Below are 27,201 nucleotides of genomic sequence, written 5' to 3' on the forward strand. Positions count from 1 at the left end.
TTAAAAAATTTGAAATATATTTTAATAATATCAAATTAATAAATTTTTTTTTTAACTTTACAGGAAGTTCCTTCGTTTAGAATTATAGCTCCACAAAATATTTGCAAACAAGATTCTAATGCTACAGCTCTGAAGCTACCCGATGGCATAACTGTTAGGTTAGTATTTTTATTTAATTTGTGATTGGTCAAATAAATTAATAAAATATTTATTTTATATATAGTTTTCAACCAAAGGATGGCTTTAAGCTTTCATACAAGTTTCGAATATTTTTTAAAACGATAGGTCCAGAGATTTTTACACAACGTGAAACATTGATTGTATGGAAAGCAGTGAGAGCCCTTGAACAGCGGCTCAACACTAAAGATCGATTGACGATTTCTAAGGATAACATGGTTTTCATAAGTAAAGCTGAAGTAAGTAAAGTGTAAAATGTTGATACCTGGTTCATACCTTTTTATAAATTTTTTTTAATATTGATTTTTTGATCTATAAATCTTATTTTTGAACTCCTATTTTAAAATTTTACTACTATATAAATATTCTAATTGGATTTCCGAGTTACTTTACATTGTTAAACGAACTAAATGATGTTGTAATCTATTAGCAATAGATAATGTTATTTATCCCAACTAAAATATATATATATAAAACCAAATGATCAACAATATTAGAAACACAATTATAACTATTTTTGTACAAAGTTATTGTAATATCAAGAAAATCGGTTTTGTCCAGTATAAATCTAGCTTCATATCAGTCTGGAACCAGTATATCTTTTGAAATATTTATTGATATTATATATTAATAAATATTAATTACTAGCAATAAGCTATCCTATTTGATTGCTTTCACACCTTACTCTTTTTGTCTATAAGCTATAAGCCAGCCTGTAAACAGATAAAATATACTGATATACTTACATTATATATTTATATTATAATAGTAACAATTATATATATGTATGTGTATGTGGTAGTAAAACGGTGAAAAATCGGTAACTGAGATACATGGAAAGTTATATATATATGTGTAGTTCTATTCCTTCCAATTATAGTAAACACACAATTTGCTCAATATCATCATCTTTACAATAAATGTAAAATGGCACAACGCAAGGCTCTGAGAAGACTTTTCAAGATACCATTGTACATTAGGACTAATGACATCCTCAGGGACCTCAAGATTGATCTGATTAAAAAATATATAAAGGATAGAGCCCTGAAACTATTTGCGAAAACTGACAGACTTACCAACACCGCGTTATCAAATCTCAGAATGGTTACAGGCTCCTCGGGAAGGTATGAAGATCTGAGGTCAATTATTGCTTAGTCTGATGATTTGATAAACAATAATCCAGTCAAGGCGTAAAGAGAGGTTTTGAAAATACCTCGAATTAAGAAAGCTATTTCAGCACTGGCTCAAATAGCTTCAACATAATTATTTAAATTTATATTATAATGATATAATTTTGAATATGAAGTAACTTTTATCTTTATTTTACTTTAAGGTTGTAGCCGGTGTAAGTTATATATTCCATGTTTATGGTATTACCGATGCTGGAGAAACTACTAAAGAGCAAGTGTTCACCATTCAATATTCTAATGGAGTTTTTCAAAATGAAAATGTAAATAAGAAAAAATTATAACCTATTTTAACTAAATTAAATAAATAATTCAAATATATTATGTCAACAATAATATTAAATTAAAATTTTTTTCCAGGTTCCAGAAGGTATAAATTTATTATTGATTGGATCAGAAACAACAGTTGCGGCCTCCAAATATAGTTTACATGCGAAAGTATCATTTTGTAAGCCAAAGTTCAATTATTTTGTAAGTATAATGACTTTCAATATATCTATATTAAATAATATATAACTATCTATATATACCACATATACCAAATTTGTAAGTTAATGATTTTTTTATTTTACAAAAAAAAATATTTGGTTTCTTCAATACAGTGTATTAGAGATAATTATCATACAAACACGATTTACTTATAAAAATAGCTTAATTGAATTATATTGGAAACAGACTCTCCAACTATTTGGATGAATCATATGAAGCATTTCTTAACTTTAAAAGTAAAGCCTTATCCATAGATTTTATAGTGAATCCTTTTAACTTTTTCATATTGAGTTATCTGTGGCAACTTATCTGTTCGACTTATAATACAAAAAAATCTAACCTAAGAGATTAAGTAATCGCTTCCTGCATTTATATATAATTATAACGAAAGAACTTCTAATGCTGAATATAAATGGCATCCGACTTGTCACAGGATTTCTCACAGACTTTGTTACGAAGAAGAGAAAACAGCAGAAGACATTTTGTGTCACTGTGATAGCCTTGCCAGACTCAGACTTTAATACTTATCAACTGCCTATCCCCTTATAACTGAATTAGGCAACATCTCTCCAAAGGACATAATGGCGTTTTTAACTGCAACTCGTCTATAGAACTGAAGTGGGTTTGTCACAATAATACTCAAACGATGCCACAACAATAATTCTCAAACGATGCCGTAACGTAGTGACAAGTTTTCAACCCGTTTAAAATCTAATCTAATCTAATTTATATATATTTCCAATATATATAACTTCAAGAGTATTACAAGGTTTATTATTCCATCATAATATTCATATTACAAAACAGTATGTCCATAAATGTGCCATAGAGCTGAACCTAAAGTAATTTTGCCGATTGCCGACTATTATTTCAGGTAACTATGTTTAACTACGTCTCGTAATACATCAGATATCTGAATATTACTCGATCTTATAAAGTTAAAAAAAACTAACTTTTATTACCGGAATTACTGCATACTTTCCAAGACTTATAATTTTTACCAGAACTATACAGAACTATAGAACAATAGTCTCATAAATTATCTTATAATAAATTTTATATTAAAAATATATTATAATATAACAAAATGCGACTAAGATATAAAAATGTTAACTATTTCATTTCTTTTAAGATACGTTGGAAAATTCATAACTTAGATGAGGAATTTCAAGAGTTGCAGCATGTCACCGCCACTACACTTAATATACCAAAAAATGTGTTTGAACCGGAAAGCAGCATTTCCATTGAAGCTCTCGTATTGGAAGTGAATAGCACAAGACTACTAGCCAAAGTAATTACTTAACGCCCAATATTCTAAAACGATAAAAAGGGCTAACTACTTATTGAAAAATAAAATAACAGAAATAATAATATTTTCCATATATTAAAGGATTCTATTGATATCAACGTTGTTAGTAGAGGTCTTCAAACACACATAATTCCATGTTCAGCGAAAATCGGAGTAAATAAGCCCTTAGCATTTCAATTATTTATAAGAGACTTTGATAATGAAATGGAAAATATTGAAGTAAGAATGAAATATAAAAAACTACAATAATAACAAACTCAATAAATCGATTTGTAGATGTATTGGGAATATTTTGATATGGACGATGTTTCCGAAATATATACCGATATACAACAAAGAGATACGAAATTTATTGTTACTTTTCCAAAACCTGCCAGGTAATTAATTAGTTTTTAAACTTGACATTATTTAAGAAATTATATTTCACAGATATCAAGTGGTGGCTAATATAAAATTCAATGAAAAGATCACTAAAGAAATCGCTGAAGTTGAGGTTGTCTCCAATATATTTTTAAGCTATGACTTTTCGCATGTACCTAATCTCAATCCCGCTACAAATTCCTCATTTCATTTGAGTGTATTAGTAACGGATTTAATTCCGGAATGCAAAGCAGGTTGGACTTGTGCCCAAGAAGAAGGATTTAAGTACATTAATCAGGATGATATTGTGGGTGCTGTATTTACACAATATTTAATAAAATATTTATTTAATTCTCATTTAGGGCAAAGATAACTTTGGGCACACTGAAGTTTCTAATTTAGAAAAGAATTTCTTGACAGAAATAGCAGATTTTGGAAATTCTACAGTTAATCGAGAAATTGTTTTAAAGATACCTGCTCCAAGTATGGATAATACTCGATGGAAAGGTTTACAAGGAGATGTACGTTATAAATTTCGCTTAGATGCAGTTTGTCCAATGGCTTACAGTGAGGTGGAAACTTCAAAACAATTGGTAACCAGTCATTTTGAGTTTATAATTAATACCAACTCTCCACCAGCAGCAGGAAAAATTGAGGTGATCTAAAATATACTTGTACAATTAATAAATATGAATAATGCATTTGTTAAAATGGAGTCCTTTTAAAACCACTAATAACTTTGCAGATCAGACCATATAAAGGAACAGCTTTAAGAACAGTATTTCAAATAAGTGCTTCCAGTGGTAAAGATTTATTACTGGATTCTCCCATCACTTATGAATTGTGTGGAAACTTTGATGGTTCTACTATTTGTTTTGGAGAATATCTGGAGTATAAATCATGGGATTCTGTATTACCTTACACAAGTAAATATAATGTATATTATGTCTTATATATTATCTACTATATAGAATAGAAAAACTTTTCTGAAATGGTTCCAAAACGAAAACAAAATACAATACTATCCATCTTCTATGCTTAAGTGTTAATATTGTTACAAAATAAGTCTAGTACCTTCATATTATTTTTACTGAATTAATAATGGTCAGAAAATTTTATTCAACTGAAGTAAGGTCTATGAATTTAATTAATATATGCATAGTGTAGATGTGAAGTATTTCTCTAGGGTTAAGAAAGTGAGTCTCATAGATAATAGTACACTACTGTACCTAAACGTAATAATAAATTAACTATTAATTAATCAGTGAAAAATACCTCCATACTTTCTTAATAAGAAGATCTAAGGAACCCACATTTACATATTGTTAGATAGTCACGGCGCATTAAGAGTACTTCAAGCTGCAAGGATTACATTAAATATAATAAATAATTCATTAGACCTTCCCAACGCATTAGGGAGCTTACTACTATATTGATAGAATAGATCCTAAGTGAGATAAAAATATGTCTTTAATTGGTTCAGAGCCGTTTTATAAACTCACCACTTAAATAAGGCTACTATGAAATGGAAGGAGACAAAATTTATGGACAATTGGCCTAATAGTGTAGATCAATCTCAAGAAAAATATTTTTATACTATCGGTGGGAGTATCAAAGTATCAAGTTAGATACTTTCGCTTAACACGGTAGACTTAAGGACTCTCTGGGTTGATTACTTTACAAATCATTGCAACCTGAGGTATCACTTATATAATTTGGGGTCTCGGATATTGATGTCCATCGTTTTTGTAAAATAAATATTGAGAGTCTAGAGTATATTTTTTGTAAGTATTCAGTTTTCGACAAACAACGGCTTCATCACTTAGGTGATATATATGACTCAATGTAATTTATGGAATAAAAAAATAAAAACTATGTTATAATTTAAAAATTTACAGAATACGTGTCAATCCTAATATAGACAATAGATCTATTTCAACATATGTATTATATATATGCATTTGTTATGTTAATTAATGTATATTATTTTTTTCTAGGTAGTCCGATTAAATTATTTGTCAAAATATGTGATGTTAGAGGGGCTTGTAATATAATTTATGGAGACCCATTATCTATTGACTATACTACAATAACTGATACGGAATTCAACATGCAAAAAGAAATTGTAAAATCGGCATTTATAAGAACAGATTACGAGACTGCACATAATCTCATATTTATGGCAGCACTTACATATAAGGTAAGTTAACCTCTTAAAAGTTGATTGAATTTATTTCATCTGTGTTTTATTCAAAAAGAATGCTGATCTGAAAAGATATAATGAATGGCGAGACTATATAAAAGATATTATGCATAAAGAAATAAATAAATTGGTGGAACACCCGACTACACAATTTTATATCTCCCATAATGAAATTATACAATTTGTCTCAAGAGCCAAAAATAATTTGGAATTACTTGATTTAAATGATCCATCGACTTTAGAAAAACTTCTGGAAGTTCTAGATCAAATAACTACAGTGAGTGCAAATAATGATATAGCAAGTCAACCCGATGCGCAGGGAAAAAATTTAGAAATGTTGGATAGATATAGAAGTTACTCCGGTGACCGATACACAAATAATAAAGTAAAAACAATTTCTGTGGATTTGGCTTATGTTGAAATGAACTTGCAACTTATACAAGATATACTCAAATCAAGGAGTAGTAATGGCTCTACGGATAACATAAAAGTTACTGAGAGAGTAAATTCATTGGTGGAGAAAATGTGCTACAGTGAGCTAATTCTTAATGAGAACATTAGTAAGTAATGAAGATATAACAATATTTAATATTGTTAATAATAATAATAAAAGGTATTCGTGAAAATTGCCCAACAGCCGGTACTGCGGCCAGAAGAGACCTATTGTACCAGTTTCACTATTGATTAAACAAAGCCCCTTAAAGCTTTGTGAATAAAGTCTAGAACTAAATCTAGAGAAGAGTTCTTAATCTGTTCTGGTGACAGAAATTCCTTATGAAACAGGTTTCTTCTGTGCGTTATTAAAGCTGGACAGTCACAAAGAATGTGCATGGTTGTTTCCTCATCTTCGAGGCATAATCTGCATTCCGAGTTAGCAGATAATTGTAGTTTATGAAGGTGATATTTCAGACCATAATGACCTGTAATGAAACCCGTTATCATCCTTAAATTACATTTTGAGAATTTAAGAATGTTTTTGTAGGAGTAAGGTGTTATCAGTGCTTTGCTTTGTCTGAGTCCTGGAAAGTTTACCCAGTACTCTAGCCGCATATGATTTTCCATTTCCTTGATAATCTGTTTTGTACTAGCCCAGTTTATTCCACAAAAGGGTTGAGGGCCTATAAAAGCAGTTTTTGATGCAGTTCTGGCAAGCTCATCAGCTTTTTCATTTCCCAAAACTCCTCTGTGGCCCGGAACCCAGTAAAGGTTTACCTTATTCCGAGCTGCAAGTGATTGCAGAAGATCGTAACACTCAAGGACCTGTTTTGATTTGAAAGTCCAAGAAGAAAGAGCTTTAAGAGCAGCCTGGCTGTCAGAGTAAATAACAATTTTCGAGCCAGAAGGTTTTTTGATTAAATTGGATCTTACACATAAGTTGATTGCGTGGATTTCAGCTTGGAAGACACTCGGCCATGTGCCCATTGCTTCCGAAATGCTGGTGTTGGGTCCAAATACACCAGCGCCAGTGCCTTCATCCATCTTTGATCCATCTGTGTACCAAACCAAACTTTTTGGGTCAACCTGTGGGCCTCCATTCTCCCACGTTGAACGTGATGGTAGGTGTACCTCAAATTTTTTGCCAAAACGATGGAGTTCTGTTGTATAGTCTCCATCGCATTGAGGAATTTTATGTGCTCCAAATATTTTTAATATTGTTGTATGACCATAGTCAAGACAACTCTTGTTCATGTGGAGTTTTAGTCGAAACGCACTAAGCGCAGCCGTAGATTGAATGTGTATGTGCAGAGGTGTCAATCCAAGTATAGCCTCAAGTGCTGCAGTTGGACTTGTCCTCATAGCACCAGTCATTAAGAGACACGCTAATCTCTGGAGCTTCATGCAAACAGCAATAGATCCAGCCTGTGTGACCTTTTGCCACCAAACCAGGCAACCATATGTCATGATAGGACGTACTACTGCCTGATATATCAAAAATATAATCTTTGGGTTTAGGCCCCAAGTTTTACCTATACAGGACCGTATTGTCCATAAAGCCGTTAATGCTTTGTTATATACTTTATTTAAGTGTGAACTCCAAGTGAGTTTACCATCTAGGACAACACCTAGGTACTTTGTTTCACTGGAAAGAGAAATATTAGTGTTTCCTAAACGTACGGGACCTATGTCTAGTTTACGTTTGAGTGTGAAAGGCACAACAACAGTTTTCTCCGGATTTATGGAGAGACCCTCACTTTCGCACCACGCTAAAATGCGTCGAAGGTACCCTACCAAGATCTCTGATAGACTGCTACCATGCTTTCCAGATACTATTATAACTAGATCGTCTGCATACCCAATGGCGTCACAACCAATATTCTCCAACAAGATTAAAAGTTCATCAACAACCACTGACCAGAGCAAAGGAGACAGTACTCCACCCTGTGGGCAACCTTTTGCGGCCTCAACAGCTACAGACGTTCTACCTAAGGTTGATGTAATTTTTCTGCTTTGAAGCATCGCCTCAATCCAGGAAATAACATTAAAATCAACATTTCTGTTAGTTAAGGCATTCGAGATCGAGCCATAACTCGTATTGTCGAAAGCTCCTTCAATATCCAGAAATGCACAAAGCGCAATTTCTTTGTTTTTGTGGGCCTTTTCAATAATATTGTTACTTAAGTTCTAAAGATTTTATTTATATAGGCATATATATATAAATATTATTTTTGATTATTGCAGAAACAAATTTTGCTAGTATAAGCATTTCTAAAATGACAGGGAATTATCTATTAAAAAAGGAATTTTCTATTTCTGCTATTCATACCAAAGAGGAAGGCTCATTTAAGATACGTCAAGCAAATTTAATATCTGAAACAACTCCATATTGTGTGTCGATAGTGCAATATACTGAAGATTTTTTTACTAATCAAAATAACTACGTTATTAACCTCGCCGTCTTTGACTTAAAAATCCTAACGTCTGTATTAGATTGGAAGGCCAATGAAGCACATCAGGAACCGCATACTCATAGTTTACAAATAAAATTAGCGAAATCTAAATCAGATGAAAATATTGTAAGTTTTTTTAAAGTAAATAATCCGTTTTAAATTAATCATGAATCATTAAACTCATCTTAGTGCCTCTCTAGAAGGAATAGGAATAGTGCTTGGGTAACAGACAATTGCAAGGTTAAAGCTGTTAGTATTCTACATGTGTTCTGTAGTTGCTTCTACTTAGGATACTTCAGGTAATAATAATATCGAATAGGTATAATATTATACCATTGATAGATCAATAAAGAAACACGAATCGAATATATTATTCGATAAAGAATAATAATGGCTAAGATACTTTCCTTTATTAATACTTAAAGAGGTTTTTTCGAGGAGTTGTAAACTACAACAACAAAAATTCTTTTTATATTATTTTAATTAATTGAATTTTTGACTGACCATACAGCTGTTTCGAGTATTGGCAAATACCCATCATCAGTAGTCTTGGAAATAATTCTTGTATTTAATTATTCATAAATAATCTCTTTGAGACTGCAAGTACCAGGAATCGAAAAATACATTATTAATACTTTTTAATTAAAAATAATAAATAGCTTTTTAAAAATGAAAGATAGGTATATTAATACCTATAATAATAGGTATATTAATCTTGCAGCCGAAACGTAGGAAACGGATCCGATAAATGGTTCCTACATTTTTATGTAAAAAGTGTAGATATAAAGTATTAAAATAAATTTAATATTTAATTTTATTAAAATAAATAATTAAGGGAATTTTTAAAGCCTATTAATATATTTATCTTTATCTGTGATTGAATTTATATTGTAGAATTTATTAAAGTATAGTTAACTATAGATTTAAACATAAAAACTTAAATAACATGCTCTTATAAAAATCTATAAAATATTTTAGACTCTCTGCTATAAAAAACAATCATGACAATGGAATTAGCTTTCGTCCGAGTCCAACTAAGAATATTATTAGTTTCCCTAATGATAATCACATCACACCGAACATATTTTTATCATCGACCAGTGAAGCAACCACACCAGCTCTCTTTACTATGGCGGCAGTACCTTCACAAAATATTAGTAATATAGCTACCACAATGTATGTAACTCGACAAGAACTTCGAACTACAACACCAGCAAATCATAAAATTGATGCGGATATTGAGAAAGGATATATAAAAACTGCTAAACCAAATGAATCGGTTAAAAAGGGTAAGTACTTATTTTAAATGTTTATTCTTATTGAGAATCAATATCTGCTTCTAAAAAAAAAATATACTTAGAATTAAAATTGAATGTATCCATTATTAATCTATGGTGTAGATACAGTTTGTAGCATTTGCTTAGCTGATCATTAATTCACAAGCTTTGGCTATTGATACGGTCATGCTGTAATTGCTGATATTTAAAAAGTTGTAAACAACATAGCTAGAATAAGCACCTTAAGAGCATCTAAAGTAGTGAGCTGGTTTATCGTTCGGCCAATAAAGAATTAACCTTCTTTAGAACGCCAGAGCTAAGGTCGCTGCTATTTACCTTGCGGTAAAGGAATTATAATATTCTCGTGTTAAGGCATATCTATCGTTCGATACCGAACGGAGGTTTATATCTGGTACCTCGGGGACAGTGTCCGCAACTTCGGCTGTCCTGACCAATTGAAGTTGACAGTGTCGTGGTGGCTGTGGTTAGACCTAAACTTTCACGGGAAGAATGATTGCATTTTACTTTCATTCGGCGTGGAACTGCGTATTCATACTGTATGATATGGCCCAAAGATCAGTAGAAGTGTTGGTAGGTCTCACTCCTTACCAAGGGGTAAGTTATAGCAAACATATAACTAATAGGTTATAATAGGTTTATTCAGTAGTACAAATATACAGTAAAAATTTAGCTTAAAATCCAGTTAATTCATTTACTTGTTTGTCCAGATATCTAAAGTAAACTGTAACACTAAATACAAGCATTCACTGCATTTGAAATTAATTTATTTATTTCATATATAAAGAGGTTTTCGAACAGAAGTGAAACAACAACAAAAATTTATTTTTTAAATTATTTTAATTAATTGAATTTTTGGCTGACCATACAGCTGTTTCAGTATTGCCAAATACCCTTCATCAGTGGTCTTGGAAATAATTCTTATATTTAATTATTCGTAAATAATTATTTTTGAGACTGCAAGTACCAGGAATCGAACTCGGGTCCTGCCAAATATGAAGCTCAGAATCATATTTATCATATAATCATATTTATTTCATATATTCATCTTACATTACATTAGTATTCATTGTATTCATAAATATATATATAGACAGATTTTAACTAAATCTCAGGTCAAAATATTCTTACTCGATGCAATCATACCACATGTTTGTTTTTATATCATCTTTACCACATGAGTTAAAATTATTCTAAAAAAATGATAAAGTTAATTTAACTAGTATGTGGTTAATGGATATTTTTCTAAGTGTACATATCGACGGGATATTTACTATGAACTCTTAAAGAATTGAATATCCTACAATTGTATTTTCATTATGAAATATTCACATAAGGCTTCTCTTTCCTGTTGACTAAACTTGCAGAGTTACGATTTAATTTGTGGATATTATATGTGACTTACTACATTCAGTATTTTAAAATTTTTAATAGTCTATCAGCATTCATTAATGGCGTTGTCGATTGGTAAATTTAGATTCAATCTAGATTTACACTCGATCTGTCAAACGAACGTTTTTAGAGTAATCTTACTCTTTTATAGTTATGTTAGTGGGTATTTACGTTTTTCATAAATACATATATTGAATATATTCACATTTTATCTGCTTAAATTTAATAAAAATATATTTTTAAATATAAAATTTAATTTTTCATCAATTTAAATTATTAAAAATTAATTTTATTTATAAATAAAAAATTTATTAAATATTTTTGAATGCAAATTCAATATTAATTTAAAATTTTATGTGTAATTTTAAAAAATATATTTTTTTATAATTAATAAATATTATTTTAAAAATAAAATGTAAAAATTTAATTTAATAAAAATATATTTTTGAATATAAGATTTAATTTTTTATCAATTTAAATTATGAAAGAATAATTTTATTTATAAATAAAAAATTTATTAAATATTTTTATATACAAATTCAATATTAATATAAAATTTAATATATAATTTTAAAAAATATATTAATATGAATTTTAAGCAGCTAAAAATTTCAGGATAATCTTGCTAATCTGGAAAATATCTAGAGTACTATAAATTAATCTTGAGTGTTATATATTTCGCTCGAGATTTATCATTTGACAATAAAAATTGTACTAAAAGTGTATCTTGATTGGAAAAGTTACCCCAGTTTTAGCAATCGAAAACATCATAAGTACCGCCTATATTAATGTTTAAACTTTGAAAGCCTAGCACTTAAATCTATCCAAGCTTCCAACTTGTTAAATAAGAAATAATAATAATAAATCACTTATGTATCGTGTTATACAAGGTTAAATTATTAAAACTACACTTGTGTAATTATTGAAACAATATTATAATCACTACATTTCACTAAATACAACCAAAACAAATGTTTGTTTTTGTATTGAGCAATTGGATGGTTCTTTAAAAGTTTGTCGATTTATTTATATTGAATATAATTCTATATTAAATTAAGAAAATAAAATACAACAAATTTTGTATATATTTGTACCCTTGAGATGTATATATTGTCATAACCAAATGATATCTTCAGACTTGGAAGATAATTAGTTTGGAATATTACTAATAGTTTCAAAAATGTTTATTTTAATTAAAAAATATTAAATCTAATGGTTAGAGGACAATATTTTTTTAATCCTTCTTTTAAAAATAGACTCAAAATGATATATTTAGAACGGAAGTGTTCAAGTTGGGTAGTGACCTGTAATATTCCCACTTAAAATTAAAATAAATCTTTCACAATATTTGATTGAAGACCTTTTTTAGAAATTAATTATATATCTTCTTGAATTTCTGTAGAATGTAATATCATCAATTTGCTTTCTTTAATAAATAGTGTTAGTCTTAGTTTTAACAATACTAACGATATACCAACATAATTTTATGTGTATTTATGTATAGATATGTACATGTACATTCACAATCTCATAATATATATATTAAACATTTTATTTATTTAGTTGTTAATTAATTCTTTATTTTCATATAACACAATTAAACTATTTCTATAATAATAATATTAATTTTATAATTTTCGTGTTTTGCTTATAAAGTTTTTAAGAGCACGTATACTTGTGTACACACCTGGTAGAACACCACAACCCTTGCCATATGAAACCAGACCAATTAATTGATTATTGTATGTAACTGGACCACCTGAATCACCAAAACATGCATCCTTGCCAGATGTGAATGCACAAAAATTATTTCTTGTTGTTGGATAGTAACGTTTACACCTAGCTTTTTTAATCACTTTCACATCGGTGTATTTTAATACATCTGATTGAGAGCCTGTCTCATCAATACCCCATCCCCAAATTCTCACATTACTACCAACTTTTGTGCCACCTGTTGACAAAGCAATAGTTTTAATATTATCGCCAATTAATGGAGAAGTTAATTTAAGCATAGCTATATCCATATTCATATTTCGTGAATTAAAACGTTTTGCAATAGTTATCATTGCTACACTTCTTGTAACTCCACCACTATTTAAGGCCGTTGTACCGCCTCTTACTTGCACATCAGCAATAGTTTTGCCATCAACGCAATGAGCTGCAGTAATTACTCTGTCTGGGTCTATTAGAGCTCCTCCACAAAATACACCTTGACTTGAAAATAATTGAACTATGAAGGGTGCTTGAGAAATTGTTGTTGTTGTACCACCGACTATTTTACCTAATTTCTTATTAGCATTAACGTATCCAGTTTCTAAAATAGAGATAATAATAAAAACGTAAAATAAACCGCTGAACAACATTATTTCGCTTAAACTATTTGGTTAGTAATGAAGAACTGTTAGAAAATTTAGATACTTGCTAACTTAGGTATATAATTAGAATAATTTTAAAAATTTTAATTTATTGTTTATTTTTCACATAACATAAAAGCAAATTGGTATAATTAAAACAATTGTGTAAACATAATTGAGATTTCTAATTTAAGGTACTTTCATTAATTTTCAATATAAATTATATATCATACGACACTTTTATCCAAAAAACAAAAACAACACGCTTCAAAAATTGGCCAGATAATAGGTTAATAGCCATAGTTGGAACATGGAACATGAGAAGACTAGCGAAACTCTCTCGAATAACACTAGTGTACCGTTAATAATATATCGCTCTAAAATGACCGTCAAGAGTCTGATCAAAGTAATCAACAATAAATCTAAAATAATCAAAGTAATGGTTATAGTTACTGTAACTCCGTTAAATCAGCCTAAAACTGTATAATATTGCCTTTAGCATCAATCTAACTGAATCTGTTTATTACTTGAACCTTAATAAAATTTATCTTGCCTACACGATATTTTGAAAGAAATGACTTAAGGTATATATATATCAAACTACCCATATGGCACAACCCGTCCACAAATAAAATAGAAAAAAGCAACTGATTGACTTTGATTACTTTTCGCTAATCCTGTTTATTACCACTCTAACAAGACTTTGCCTTATGAGCAGTTATAACTACTAGAGAGGGGTAAACTATTGAAGTAACTGTCTAAACCAATTGAAGAGAAGTAGAGAAGTAAGTTCCGTTTTCCTCTTAATCTGAAAATGGTTGAAATTTGACACAGACGGTCATCTAGGTATACCTTTCTAATTTGTCTATTTGATTTCTCCAATGAAAAAATATATATGTATTTAACCTAGAAATATTTTTTATCATATTACATATATCATATATCATGATATAGTAAAGATTCTGATGTAGTTGTTTTTAAAAATTGAAAATTATTCAAAATATCCACATCAATGAGGAAAATTCATTTCAGTTATTAGGGGAGAGATATATGATCAAAAGGTTTAACACCTCTCTTTATCTAGGTTTATTTAAGTTAGAAAGCTTGGGTGTGACGTTGGCGTAGATAAGAGAGTATGTGAAGAGGGCGAATTAAATTCTAGTTTATTAAGATCTTTACAAAATTAGCATAATGTAAACTTAGGTTATACTGACACTAGTTGACAACACACATATTTTTTTTAAATATACGGCTGACATTTTTGACGTCATTCAGATGCTTACAGTATTCATAGTTTTGTTTTGGATCTATCGTATTCATATAGGGGCTTAAGTTAGATATTGTTAGTATTATGCAGATTTTAAAAATATTGTCTATTACTTCTGTACTAAAATCTTAATCTCTATTTCTTTAAGAAAAATAAATTTTTATTGTTTATTAAAACAATTAAAAAATATATTTAACTAACTCAGTTGCATTTGAGTTTAATTTATTTAATTTATATAATTTTCATATTTGTAGCTTCGCCTTTAATTTACGCTATACCAGTTGCATTGCTTCTAATCGTTGCAATAGTCTTTGTCTTCCTGATGATTTTGTACCGTCGTCGACCTAAGAAATCAAATGCATCCACAATTCCTGGACTAAATATTGTAAATATGATTGGATATAATATATTTAAATAAATTAATAATTATATTCTATTTTAGCAATTGGAAAGCAGACAACGCCAAGCTGGAATCAAATATGCAACGATCTATGATCAACATTTAGTTCGTGGTAGCTTTTGAGAGTTTAGATGGTTAATAATATTTTTTAGTATTAGAAAAATAATATGTTTAACTAGATTTTTTATACCCTACAGTTATTAATTATTAATTTTTTTCCCCCCAAAAATTTTATAAATCTTACACTAAAATACTTTTAATAGTAAGTTTGTTATTTATACTATGTATAAGGCATTATCCTTACAATAAATGACATAAAATTAAATTTTCTACATTAAACGATTAAAGAACTTTGTGACCATATCAACAGTTAAGTACCACTAAATTCATCCCCTAATATTTTGACAAGAAAAAAAGACTCCACAAATGAATAAAACAATCAAAGTTGCCCTATCACATTGACCCATAAGTAGTCTCTGAAAACGATTGAAAAGCATTTAACAAAATAAATGAGAAAAACAAACCCAAGGAAACTAGACTACAAAATGAACTTACGCAGCACTAAACAATGTGTTTGTGTGCCTTGTGCGATGTGCGATATGTTCACAGTTTGGGTGTGTAATGCTGTAAAACGTCACTTTTTATGATTTTGACTGTGAATTTCTGAGGTTGACCGCCGCAGTCGTGTGGTTTGTTTACTATTTGTTTGCTGAGAAGCGCGTAAAACTAATTGAACTGATGAAGGCTCTGATGGAAGGCAAAATGGAAAGTCATTATTAGCGCCAAATAAGGTACGTCGACATCCTGCAATGCTTGCAGGTGGGAAGCGCTAATTTAAACGGTATTTACACATATGGACTGGAAATATAACGCATAGTGCAAAAAAACCCAACCTAAGTGTGATGTCTGCAATGGTAGCGATGGAGAAAAATTCATTAAAAACTACTGACTCTGATTTGGTAATCGACTTAAATAAAATTAATTGGTTCGATATTCATTAATTTATTATTACTGGCATTACTTTAGACCAATTAGTTCTATATTAAATACTACTGATTCTGATTTGGTAATTGACTTGAATAAATACTTGGTTCGATATTAATCAATTTATTATTACTGACATTACTTTAGACCAATTACTTTTACCTCTTTCTGTATTTTGTGTTTTAGTTTCTTTATAATTTTGAATATATGAGAAATTATTAAAAACAATTTCAAAGTATTTTCATTATAATATGTTAATATAATTTACTTATTTTCATTTATGCCAATGAAAATAAGTAAAGTGGTATATATTTTCAAACTGTTAGTGAAATGAATATTTAAGCCACAAGGATAGCTTAAGGTTCTGACTTCGACTTTGGCTATTCAACAAACTATATTAATGGCGTTCATTTATGAATTATTTTGGAATTGTTTATAAATATTGTTTTATAATAAACTCATAATAATAAACTATTTTGCAATAAACTCTTAAACATATATTAGTAATGAAGTATATATTGTCCTATAAGACATTACTTATCAGATAGTGTAACATCTTACGGAATTTACTATAACTAACTTTTAAATTATAATGCTAGTTACACTATTGAAATCGTACTTATATCTCTTATATTTCTCTGATTTATATCAGAGAGTTTTTAAACCAAAATAGACTTTCACTTCAAAAATCAAAATCAGTTTTGATTTATCAGATTATCAAGATATAATTCTTATTTCTATAGAAAACATACTAAGACTTCAAATATATTATTTTATAATTGCGTACCAGTGCTATAAAAACTATAATCTCTATAAGATATTGATTGCCAAGCTCAAAATAATCAAAGAGAAAAAAATTGAAGGTATCTTAAAGGTATTATAAAGGTGAAATATCTCTTCCTTTCATATAGTTTAAAGAATAATTGTGGTTTAGGTAAGTCATTTGTAAGACAATACTGTATTTGTTTTTTATTAATTTCCTCCTAATATTATATATAGCAACTTATATAAATTAAAAAATCATCAACATTTTACGGGAAGATCTGTAGTATTGAAGTAGTTTGGATGTAGAATAATTTTAATATAGGTACTTTCAAAAAACCAAGCTAAGTAAATCTGAACTGATCGGTGTACTAAATAATTTAATGGATTAATATATGTAGAAACATATTAAATTTTATGGAGATAGGAACTATTAACGGAACCTTTTTTAAAATAGTCCTGAAAACCATTTCGTATTATGATAATATTTAACGTAATGAAATACAATTATAATTTCTATTTAATAATTATTAAAAGCTTATTATCGTAAAATTAAAAAAAAAACTGTTTATAAGTGAAATAAAACGTAGTATAATTTTCCTAGCTCTCTACATTTAATTAGATTTATTTATTAATTTTTTTAAAAAATAAATATAATAATAAAATAAAAATAATATATAATATAATAATAAAATGTAAAAATGTAATAAATTATTACCTACCTTTAAATTAAATTCCTTTAAATTATCTACCTTTAAATTACAAATAACTTTTAATATTAAATATTAGATTTATTAAAAAATAAATAATAAGCGTTTAATAAACAATAATAATAATAATAATAAAATAAAAAAAAGTTCAATAAAAATAAAGTGTAATAATATAGTAATTAATATACTATAATATATATAGTAAATAATATAATAATAAATAATATAATATATTATTATAATAATAATAATATATATATAAATAAAAATAAATGTCTATTAAAAAATGTCTTCGATTGAAAGTATTTTACTTTTTTATATTATATTTATATTTATATTTTTATATATTATATTTAATCTACTCTTTGTAGTAAATATTTTTACTCTGAGTAGTTAGAAAATTTTTAAGACTAACCGATTACTTTTTACTTAAATACTCATAAGACAATCATTGCTATTGTCCTCAATTTTTTAAAAGACGACCATTAAAATCATTTAGCCACTTTTAATTTTCTATTAGCACTTTTGCCTTCAGTTTCGGTTTGTTCTTCATTGTGTTCGCAACGGTTAAGTTCTTCAGTATTTAAAAGTGAAAGTGAAATTGTCTCCCCCTGCCTCTCACATACACTTATGTGGGGGAGACTCTTCGATAAAGTAGGAATTATGAAATCATGGCGAAAATTATATCAACCATCAAAGCGATTTTAACTCGCATTATCTTCAGCGCCCATAGCATGATTGCAATTTGGCAGGTGACCGAGAATAAAGGAGAGATTATATATTGGACACTTTGTGGACCTTTGTTCATATTATTATTGGAGGCTATTTTTACGTTGATGATTAAGAAAACCCAAGAATGGCGTTGGTAAGATACTTAGTAATTTTTTTATTTATTTATTTATTTTGTAAAATTAAATTTTTTATTTAACTACGAATAGTAAATCTATAGTCGATAAACTTATATATTATACATATAAAAATATATTTTTTTTTTCTTATGATCCAAATGGTCTGATTTATTTTCCAATGTAAACAATGAAATTACGTCATGTTTTGCTTTGATTTTCAATTAAAAAGTGAAATCATAATTTTTTTTTATTTATTTCCAATAATGAAATATTTTTATGAAATTCCCAAGTTCACACTTGATTGGAAATAAGATACAAATTTATATTATTGAAACAGATGTCTTCAATAAATTTTCATTTATTTTCCGAAATTAATATTAAAAAACTAATGAAAATATTATTTACATCTCAGTTTAATTTTATATATTTTTAAATAAAATATTATGTTTTAATATTTTTTGAGTTAGTTGTTTATATCCTCAGTTTTAAATTTCACATTATTAAATGTATTGTTTTATTAATAATTAATAATAATTAATTAATAATATTTATAGCGCAATTAATCAAATTAATTTATTTTCTGTAATAAAAATTAATAATATTAAACCCTTTTATTATTTATAATGAAATATTCAAATATAATAAATAATATATTTATAGACAATGAAATAATTATGTACACATATTTTCGAATAATTTTAATTTTTTGCAATTACTTTGAAATCAATTGCAGAGCTTAAGTAGTTCCACATGGCGTATGAGTGTTATTGAGTTCTTTAACAGTACATTCATGCAATTTTATATTATCTTAATTTAACTATAATTGATTAATTTATTTATTTAATCATTTTAGTCAGAAATTATTTTTTTTTTGATTTCTTAAGTTAAAATTTTTTTTTCCATTAAATAAGCTTTTTTTACTTAAAATATAAATAAATTATAATTGATATTATTTATTATTTTATTTTATTTTTAAATTATAATTATTAAATATTATAATTTACAAAATTATGATATTATTATACAAAATTATGAATTATGTTTCTATTTAAAAATATTGCTAACGTTACTAATATTTTTGACCCTTTTATCAGGGCAGAGTTATGTTATAATAACAGATTTTACAAACATAGAGTTGGTGCTATTTTTAATAGAATCAAAACTTCGAAATAAAAATAAATAAATAATAATAAATAATGAAAATAATAATAACAATTAAAATGTTTGCTATTGTTGAATTATTAGATAGCTCGTACTAATATTGTCGGTTCATTTGTCCTGTTCATTACGAACTATATTCTTATCTATTACTTAGTTGGCAGCTGTGCTTCTCTATCTGATTCTTTAATATAAGTTCCCAATGTTCGTTTAGTGTTACTATATGTATTTGTTTATAGTTTTCCTCGGCACAGTTCACCTGATATATACTATATTTATATATACTTTTTAATCTCACTTTCAGATCTCTGCCATTTTAGGTTTAACAGGATACTATTATTAAACTAACTATTATAATATATGGTATCAAACTTTTAAAAAATTAATTTTTTATCCAGAGACACTTAGTTGTAGGTCGGTCTTTGGAAAAAATATAATTTTAGACAGTTATAAAATCGGTGAGAATGTAGACACAGGAGAAATTTTTAGTTCTCCAATTTCTCCTCTTCTCTTCTCTCTCATTTCCATCTACATATTATAGGTTTTTGCTTACTGCAGTATTTTCTGTTGTAAGTAGATGCTCTTAGAAAAGCTATAGCGTACCTTGAAATGGATAATGTATTGATTAGGAATATATAGACTAAATCAGATAAAGAGAGAAGGACTGCTTTGAAATTCTTATTTTCAATCCAATTTATACCTAGGGCTATTTTAGAATGTATTTTTAAGTGATAGTTCACATAATTCAACATTGATCTTCTTAATAATCGTGTAGCAGATGAACTGGGTCGGACGAGACCGCTCGCACATTTGACCCATGAAGTACTTATTCGAAACAACTAAAAGATCTGAGCATACTGCGTGCAAACTGTTATTGAAATCTTTCTGTATCGAGAAATTTAATTAAAAATAGGAAGATTCAATGATATGCAGATATGAGTTCTATTTATTTAAAATAAATCTAGCAGTCTTATTAAAATACCCTGTAAGAATACAACTTTTGGTTGTAAACGAATCACAACCGTTTAGGGAACTGTTCAAGAATATTTAATCTTCCATTTCCATTTAAAGATTTTAATCGCAATTGTTGGGAAAAGGAAGAAAGTGCTTTACAATAAATATAAGCAAACGGTCTTCCTAAATATTCAGTTTGGGAGTCTTTTTATTATTACTCTATTTATTGAGTTACCCGAATTTCGATGTTACAGTTACATTAACAGATTATTATTTTTCATTTGAGACTTACTTTACTTGGACTCGATATTTAAATCATCCAATTTAGTCATAAACCGGAATTGTGAAATTTTGACTTCGAATTATAAATTCATAATTTAGACATTCTAATATTTTAAAATCGAATATTATATATTTTTATTATTCTTTCAATTCTTAGGTTTTGCCCATCAGTGTTTTTGTATTTAGGCAGTATAGTACCTGCAATTTGGCTTCTGGAATTGGATAAAGTCGAACGCCGTTTATCTGGTAAATCTAATACTGGAACAAATGCCAGTGATCAATCACCACTCGATAAATTCGATAACTTACTAGGCGATACAGGCATTGATATGCCTCAAATAAATGTTGATACATGGACTACTTTAATTGAACAATTTCTAATGTTGATTCTGATTGTTGGACGTTGGTTACTTCCAAAAGGTGATCTAACGCGGGATCAACTAAGTCAGTTGCTTTTAGTTTATATCGGTAATGAAGTTTTTTGTTTAAAAATAATTACGTATTTTATATACAGTTTAATAATTATAATTATTAAGGTACGGCTGCTGATATAATAGAATTTTTTGATTCATATAAGGATGATTCCATAGCCAAGATACCGCTTTTGGTATATTTAACTCTTGGCATTTGGTCATGGAGTCTTTTACAATTCACTATTGTTTTATCAGCGACTAGAGCACGTAGACCACGCGGCAGTGGTTCACAACAAAGCGATGAGTTAGTAGAAGGTCTTAGTCCTAATTATTATTCTATATATTAAACTTGTAAATATTTCAGTCCCACCGGTTGCTGCGACAACTGCTGCTGCGGAATTGATGTTTGGGGAATTGTTCTCAATGTTATATTACAGGATGCGCCCTTCCTGACATTTCGTCTACTCATCATTTTTCAATATAAAATTATTAATTACATGAACGTCTTTTTCACTTGTAAGTTAATGAGTAAATAAATGAAACTTTTGACTAACAGTGGCATAAGATAACAGCATATCCCTGACATATATTATTGAACTATATTGTACATATGTAAAATGTTTAAATATTGCAGGCAAAAATTCATTGGTCATTATTTTGCAATTATATCGACTTTATGTTGTGAATGCTGAGTTTTGGAAACATCGTCGGGAACTCAAAAATGCTTCAAAATCTCGACATTATAAGTCACGACGAAGAGTACGCGATGAAGATGCAAATAGTATCTATATGATATCCTCCGAACGAGGCACGGATATGAAGAGAAAAATTAAGAGGTAAAATATTATTTTATTTTTAAATGTAATATTTGAGGTTATTAAATATTATTAATTATTAAATACCTGAGACATCATCTTGAACACATCAATATGTAATACTTCGTGTTATACATAAGAGAAATTACTTACTTTTAAACTAAAATGATATATTATATTTTATATATAATATATAATATTCTAAACATAATCTCTTTGAAATTGCTGAATTATAGCAAAAATTGATTCTTGACATAAAATTATTAAAAAATATATTTATGCATATGTATATATATCTATATACCAATGTATTTATATAAATAATCTATGTATGTATGAATTAAATTATTGATTACATACTATCCTTGCATAGTTTTATTCAAATTGAATAATTAACTATATTTATATCAATCGGGAATAAAATCATAAATAATTATTTCTTTTTTTCATAGAGCTAAAGACTATGTAGAAGATGATTATGATCATAAGAAAAAGGCGAAGAAAGACAAGTAATACACAAATATTTTTTCCTCCATAAATATATATCAAAAATAAATTATTTTATGAATTCCCCACTTTAGAAAAAAGAAACGGAAACGAAAGGATACCGGTTACTCTACTGGCAGCTCCCAAAACCTTTACTCGACGAAAATCGTACACGAGAAAGACTCAAGACGCAAGGACAAGAAAGGCAAAAAATCTAAACGAGATCGTAGCAGTTCTCCAAGTGGCAGTGAAAACGTGGATGCGAAGAAAGGAAGGCGAAATAAAAATGCTGATAAGAACGATAAAAAGTTGGTTGAACGAAAGGTTCGCAATGAATAAGAATTAAACTATATTTAACATATTCTCTTTCTCTTGCAGAAAATCAAAAAGAATCGAAGCGGTTATTGAAGAGTCATTAAATTCTAGTAATTCATCGGATTCTAGTCACTCAACGCTACCTAGTTATGAGGTCATCAATGAAAAGAAACAAAAATCGAAACGACATAAGCGCTCTTCAAGTTCATCCAGCTCAACAGATTCTTCAGATAACTCGTCGTCCGAATCGTCCTGAACTGATGCATAAGAGCTTAGGAGTAGAAGTCGTTAGAAAATTTGTTAAATCAAATAAGATTTTTTTGTATTTGTAGTCCTAAAAAATAGGGCTTTGAGGTTATTAAGCATCTCATGAGATTTTTGTCTTTGTTTCAATTTCTTGGAAGAAATTGAAAACGAAAAATATTGAATATTTATAAAAAAAACTATAAAAAAGTTGAAAGAAATTTGTAAGGAGATAATACTTTTGTACTGTTGAATATCATAAATTTGTATTAAAAAAATGTTATGAAATAAATATATATATTTGCGCTTATACAAAATATGATCACTTTAGTTTGCTTCAATATATTTAGATATATTTTTCTGTACTCTAAAAGATACTTAAAACATAATAATCTGCATTAATAATTCATTCAAGTTAAAAATTTTAAACTTTGACGTACAGATCTGAATATATCTACCAAATAGTTTACACAAATTTACTGACATGAATGAAGAAATTTAATCTTTCATTTCATTTTCAAAATATTAAAATCGGTTAACGAAATTCGAATTTTTTGATCGATGCACTGAAATGAAATTTGGATAATTTTGGGAACATTTTTTATGGGAGTACTTTCTTAAGAGTATGTCAGACTATTCATCAACAGCAAGTAGAAATAAGCTCAACAAAATTAATCTAACTTATGTGAATGATTTCTATTGAGAAACGTAGTATTAATAGCTCGAATAGTCGTTAATTATGAATAGTCCGTATAAGAGTTATCAGCTACTATAACCAATCGATCAAACATAAAAACAAACTACTAGTATTACAAACTTGTTATTTAGATTTTATTAAAATTTTTGTTTCAATATATTTTTTGGACCTTACCATTGGGTGTGAAATATAATATTTTTTTGGCTTCCAATGGGACATTTTTCAGTTTATGATCCCTTTAAGACAATTTTCAATTCATTGCTAACACATAGCTAACAATAGTTTTGTCAGAGACTGAGTTTGATTAGAGTATTGGCCTTACATATGAATAACCAGTTGAACAGCAATAATGGATCAGAACTAATGAATCCCCAAGTGTTTATTGTAATTATTATTGTCTATATATATATTATATATTATATTATATTTATATTGTATTTATAACTATATTTTTCGAATTTTGTTTGATCTTTATTGCAGACTTTTTATTTTCATATTCCTTTTTTTAATAAGAGGTGGACCCCAATTGAATATTCTTCTGTCGAAATCTTCTACAGTTAGAGTTTCAATATATTTAATTGCAATATGCTTTTGATGACAGAATTGACTTTTGGTTATTCTAAGAGAAATTATTAGAATAGACTTTCCAAATTATTTTAGACTTTCCAAAGATTAGTATTATACTAAACGATGGCGACAGCAAAAACAACTGAAATATATGAGAAGTAGGAAATGTTAGTATAGTGTCAATTTTATTAACATCTAACGAAAAAATTTTGGAAGAGGTATGTTATGCAATATCAAACTTTGTATTGATTTAAAAAGAGAAGACTTTTTTTTAAATATATAAATATTATAACATAATAATTTATTTTAGATGTACAGCATATAAATATTATGGCTTTCATATTTTTTTCATCATTTTCGCACTATTAAAATATAAATTTATACTATTATTTTAAATAACATAATTTTAATATAATAATATATGTAATATATTAATATATAGCATATAATTAATATAATAATAATTAAATATATTAAATATAAGTATTAAATACTATATAGTTTGTTTCTCCACCTGGGGTTTTTTAATAATGTTTTTTATATATTTTATATCCAGCTACAGGTCACCTTTTTAAACATTTTTAAAATGAAACGTTTGTTTAATATTTTTTAATATATACAAAGGTTTTATTTTCAAAAGAAAAGTGACCTATAGCCGGATATAAAATTTGTTAAAAACATAAATACTTTTATCATAAACTAGCAGACCCGACAGACTTCGTTCTGTCAAAAAGATTTGGAATGTGGCAGTTTTTTGTTCCTACCTATTTTATAGTCGGGGCAAAAAATCTCCTGAACGGAACAGTCTGGGATCCACTAAAAAACCCCGACTGGGATGTCTGTCAGAGGGTTTCAAACTTAGAGGTGAACTTAGGGTTCAAACCTGATTGGAAAATAATCTAAAGGGACAGTGAAAACCTAAAGGTGACAAATATGTAAATAGTGGGTAGCTCGCTTGGATAGTGGAGATAATGATCAGCAAAGGAAGTCATGGGGATTTAATAAACCTACCTACAATAAATAAAAACTTATTACAACACACAAACTCATCTATTCTGGTTGGACCAATTTGGAATTAGCAATAATCCGATTTTTTTCTCGCCGTAAAAACCATTCTTGGACTTCAACGAACATTGAAAAAATGAATTGACCAAATTGGTCCAGGCGTTGTTGAGATATGCGCTTATATATAAGATCACTTCTTATAATAACACTTCAGTTACGAAATATTAACAAAAACAAAATGCATTATGTCGCTTTTTCACTGGATTTTGCTATTTTACAATTTTACGATTTTATAATTTTACAATAGTTTATTGTTTTAATGACGAAAAATTTTTAATAATAATTTTATTTTTTTACGGGCTAATTTTAAATTGTTTTTTGTTTTTAATAAAAGTATTTACATTTTATAATATCCTGATGATGACAATAAATTATAGTCGAAATATCGTTTAAAATAAAATCTCTTAAAAACAAAAAGTTTAAAAAGTTTGTTATTTCACTATTGACCAATTAGCCCGTAAAAAAACAAAATTATTATATTTTTACAATTTTACGATTTTTGGATTTATTTTCCTATTACACAATCTTTAAAATTTAACCGTCGTTTCAATTATTATAAGTGGTAATAAGCAAAGATCGTATTGACATTGTAATGAGTCATCTTGTAATAATATGATTTTCAATTTACGGTCTTCGCTACACGGTCTTTTTGATTTGTGTAACTATACGCAAAAACAAAAATAATAAATTCTATAAGATGTCGCAGTTCGCTCTTATACACTTTAGAGCTTTCGTTGAAGCATACCAACATTAGATGTCCAATGAACACAATCCACATTTTCTACACACCGTATATTTTGTTATTATGATTTTAACAGAAATTAATACAATTCTGTTAAAGAAAGTAAGATCACAACTTGCATTTGTAATAATTGTTTATATGACGGCTTTACTAGGCAAAGCAAATTGTTGCTAATTTTTACTGCTTTAAGCAGATCAATTTTTTGTAAAAATTTATTAATGAAAGAAAATGTTTGCTTATTTACTTGAAGAAAACAAGCAATGTAACAAAAAATTATTGTTACATATGTACATATGCACATATTCTTTACATATTTATATATATTGATTGGTAAAATATTTTTAAATTTTAGAAGCAACGATAATTTATGCATTGGCACTTAATATCAATAAACTGCGTTGAATAAAATTTGGTACACTATTTCTATGATATGTTTTATTGAAAAATATGTTATAGTATTATTCCAGTTAATTTATTTATTTTTAATATGTTTAAATATATCAATTTTAATAGTTATATTATAATATTATAATATATGTACTATAATATGCTTAAAATTAATAACTATTAATTTAAATAGTTATACATATAATAATAAATTATATAGAATAAGTTTGTAGAATTAATTATACTACATTATATAACTTTTGTGGATATGTTTGGGTTAGATATATTTCACTCCCAATAAAAAAACGTATGTATTTAACAATGAAACATACTACAGGAATAGTGTACCTAAATTTATTCAAGGCAGTTTAATTGATATTAAGTGCCAATGCACAAATTATAGTTGCTTCTAAAACTTATAAAATACTGTGGCTATCAAAATAAGTACACAT

The 27,201-nt window shown here is 27.9% G+C and overlaps 2 protein-coding genes across 2 annotated transcripts; both read left to right on the plus strand.

Moving 5' to 3' along the window:
* Positions 1–54: 54 nt before the first annotated feature.
* LOC119677447 lies at positions 55–15,547 on the plus strand. Its single transcript, XM_038088789.1, has 17 exons — positions 55–158; positions 224–416; positions 1,511–1,627; positions 1,725–1,835; positions 2,986–3,144; positions 3,244–3,381; positions 3,439–3,539; positions 3,592–3,829; positions 3,885–4,178; positions 4,268–4,448; positions 5,520–5,722; positions 5,781–6,285; positions 8,405–8,739; positions 8,803–8,912; positions 9,592–9,902; positions 15,176–15,306; positions 15,364–15,547. The coding sequence occupies exons 2-17, from the start codon at positions 393–395 to the stop codon at positions 15,442–15,444; spliced, it is 3,039 nt and encodes a 1,012-aa protein (XP_037944717.1). The 5' UTR covers positions 55–158; positions 224–392; the 3' UTR covers positions 15,445–15,547.
* Positions 15,548–18,334: 2,787 nt separating this feature from the next.
* Positions 18,335–23,402, plus strand: LOC119683462 (transmembrane protein 26). The gene is made up of 8 exons (XM_038097146.1): positions 18,335–18,642; positions 21,177–21,487; positions 21,556–21,736; positions 21,797–21,948; positions 22,067–22,268; positions 22,700–22,756; positions 22,829–23,041; positions 23,112–23,402. The coding sequence occupies exons 1-8, from the start codon at positions 18,449–18,451 to the stop codon at positions 23,302–23,304; spliced, it is 1,503 nt and encodes a 500-aa protein (XP_037953074.1). The 5' UTR covers positions 18,335–18,448; the 3' UTR covers positions 23,305–23,402.
* The last annotated feature ends 3,799 nt before the right edge of the window (positions 23,403–27,201 follow it).

This window comes from Teleopsis dalmanni, chromosome 2 (assembly GCF_002237135.1).
Source record: "Teleopsis dalmanni isolate 2A chromosome 2, ASM223713v2, whole genome shotgun sequence".
NCBI lineage: Eukaryota > Metazoa > Arthropoda > Insecta > Diptera > Diopsidae > Teleopsis > Teleopsis dalmanni.

Coding starts and splice junctions, on each gene's coding strand:
- LOC119677447 (XM_038088789.1), top strand. CDS start 393: ATGGTTTTCATAAGTAAAGCTGAA. Junction 3,540..3,591: donor ACTTTTCCAAAACCTGCCAG/GTAATTAATTAG, acceptor TATATTTCACAG/ATATCAAGTGGTGGCTAATA. Junction 8,740..8,802: donor CTAAATCAGATGAAAATATT/GTAAGTTTTTTT, acceptor AACTCATCTTAG/TGCCTCTCTAGAAGGAATAG.
- LOC119683462 (XM_038097146.1), top strand. CDS start 18,449: ATGGCGAAAATTATATCAACCATCAAAGCGATTTTAACTCGCATTATC. Junction 18,643..21,176: donor AAAACCCAAGAATGGCGTTG/GTAAGATACTTA, acceptor TTCAATTCTTAG/GTTTTGCCCATCAGTGTTTT. Junction 23,042..23,111: donor GCTGATAAGAACGATAAAAA/GTTGGTTGAACG, acceptor TTTCTCTTGCAG/AAAATCAAAAAGAATCGAAG.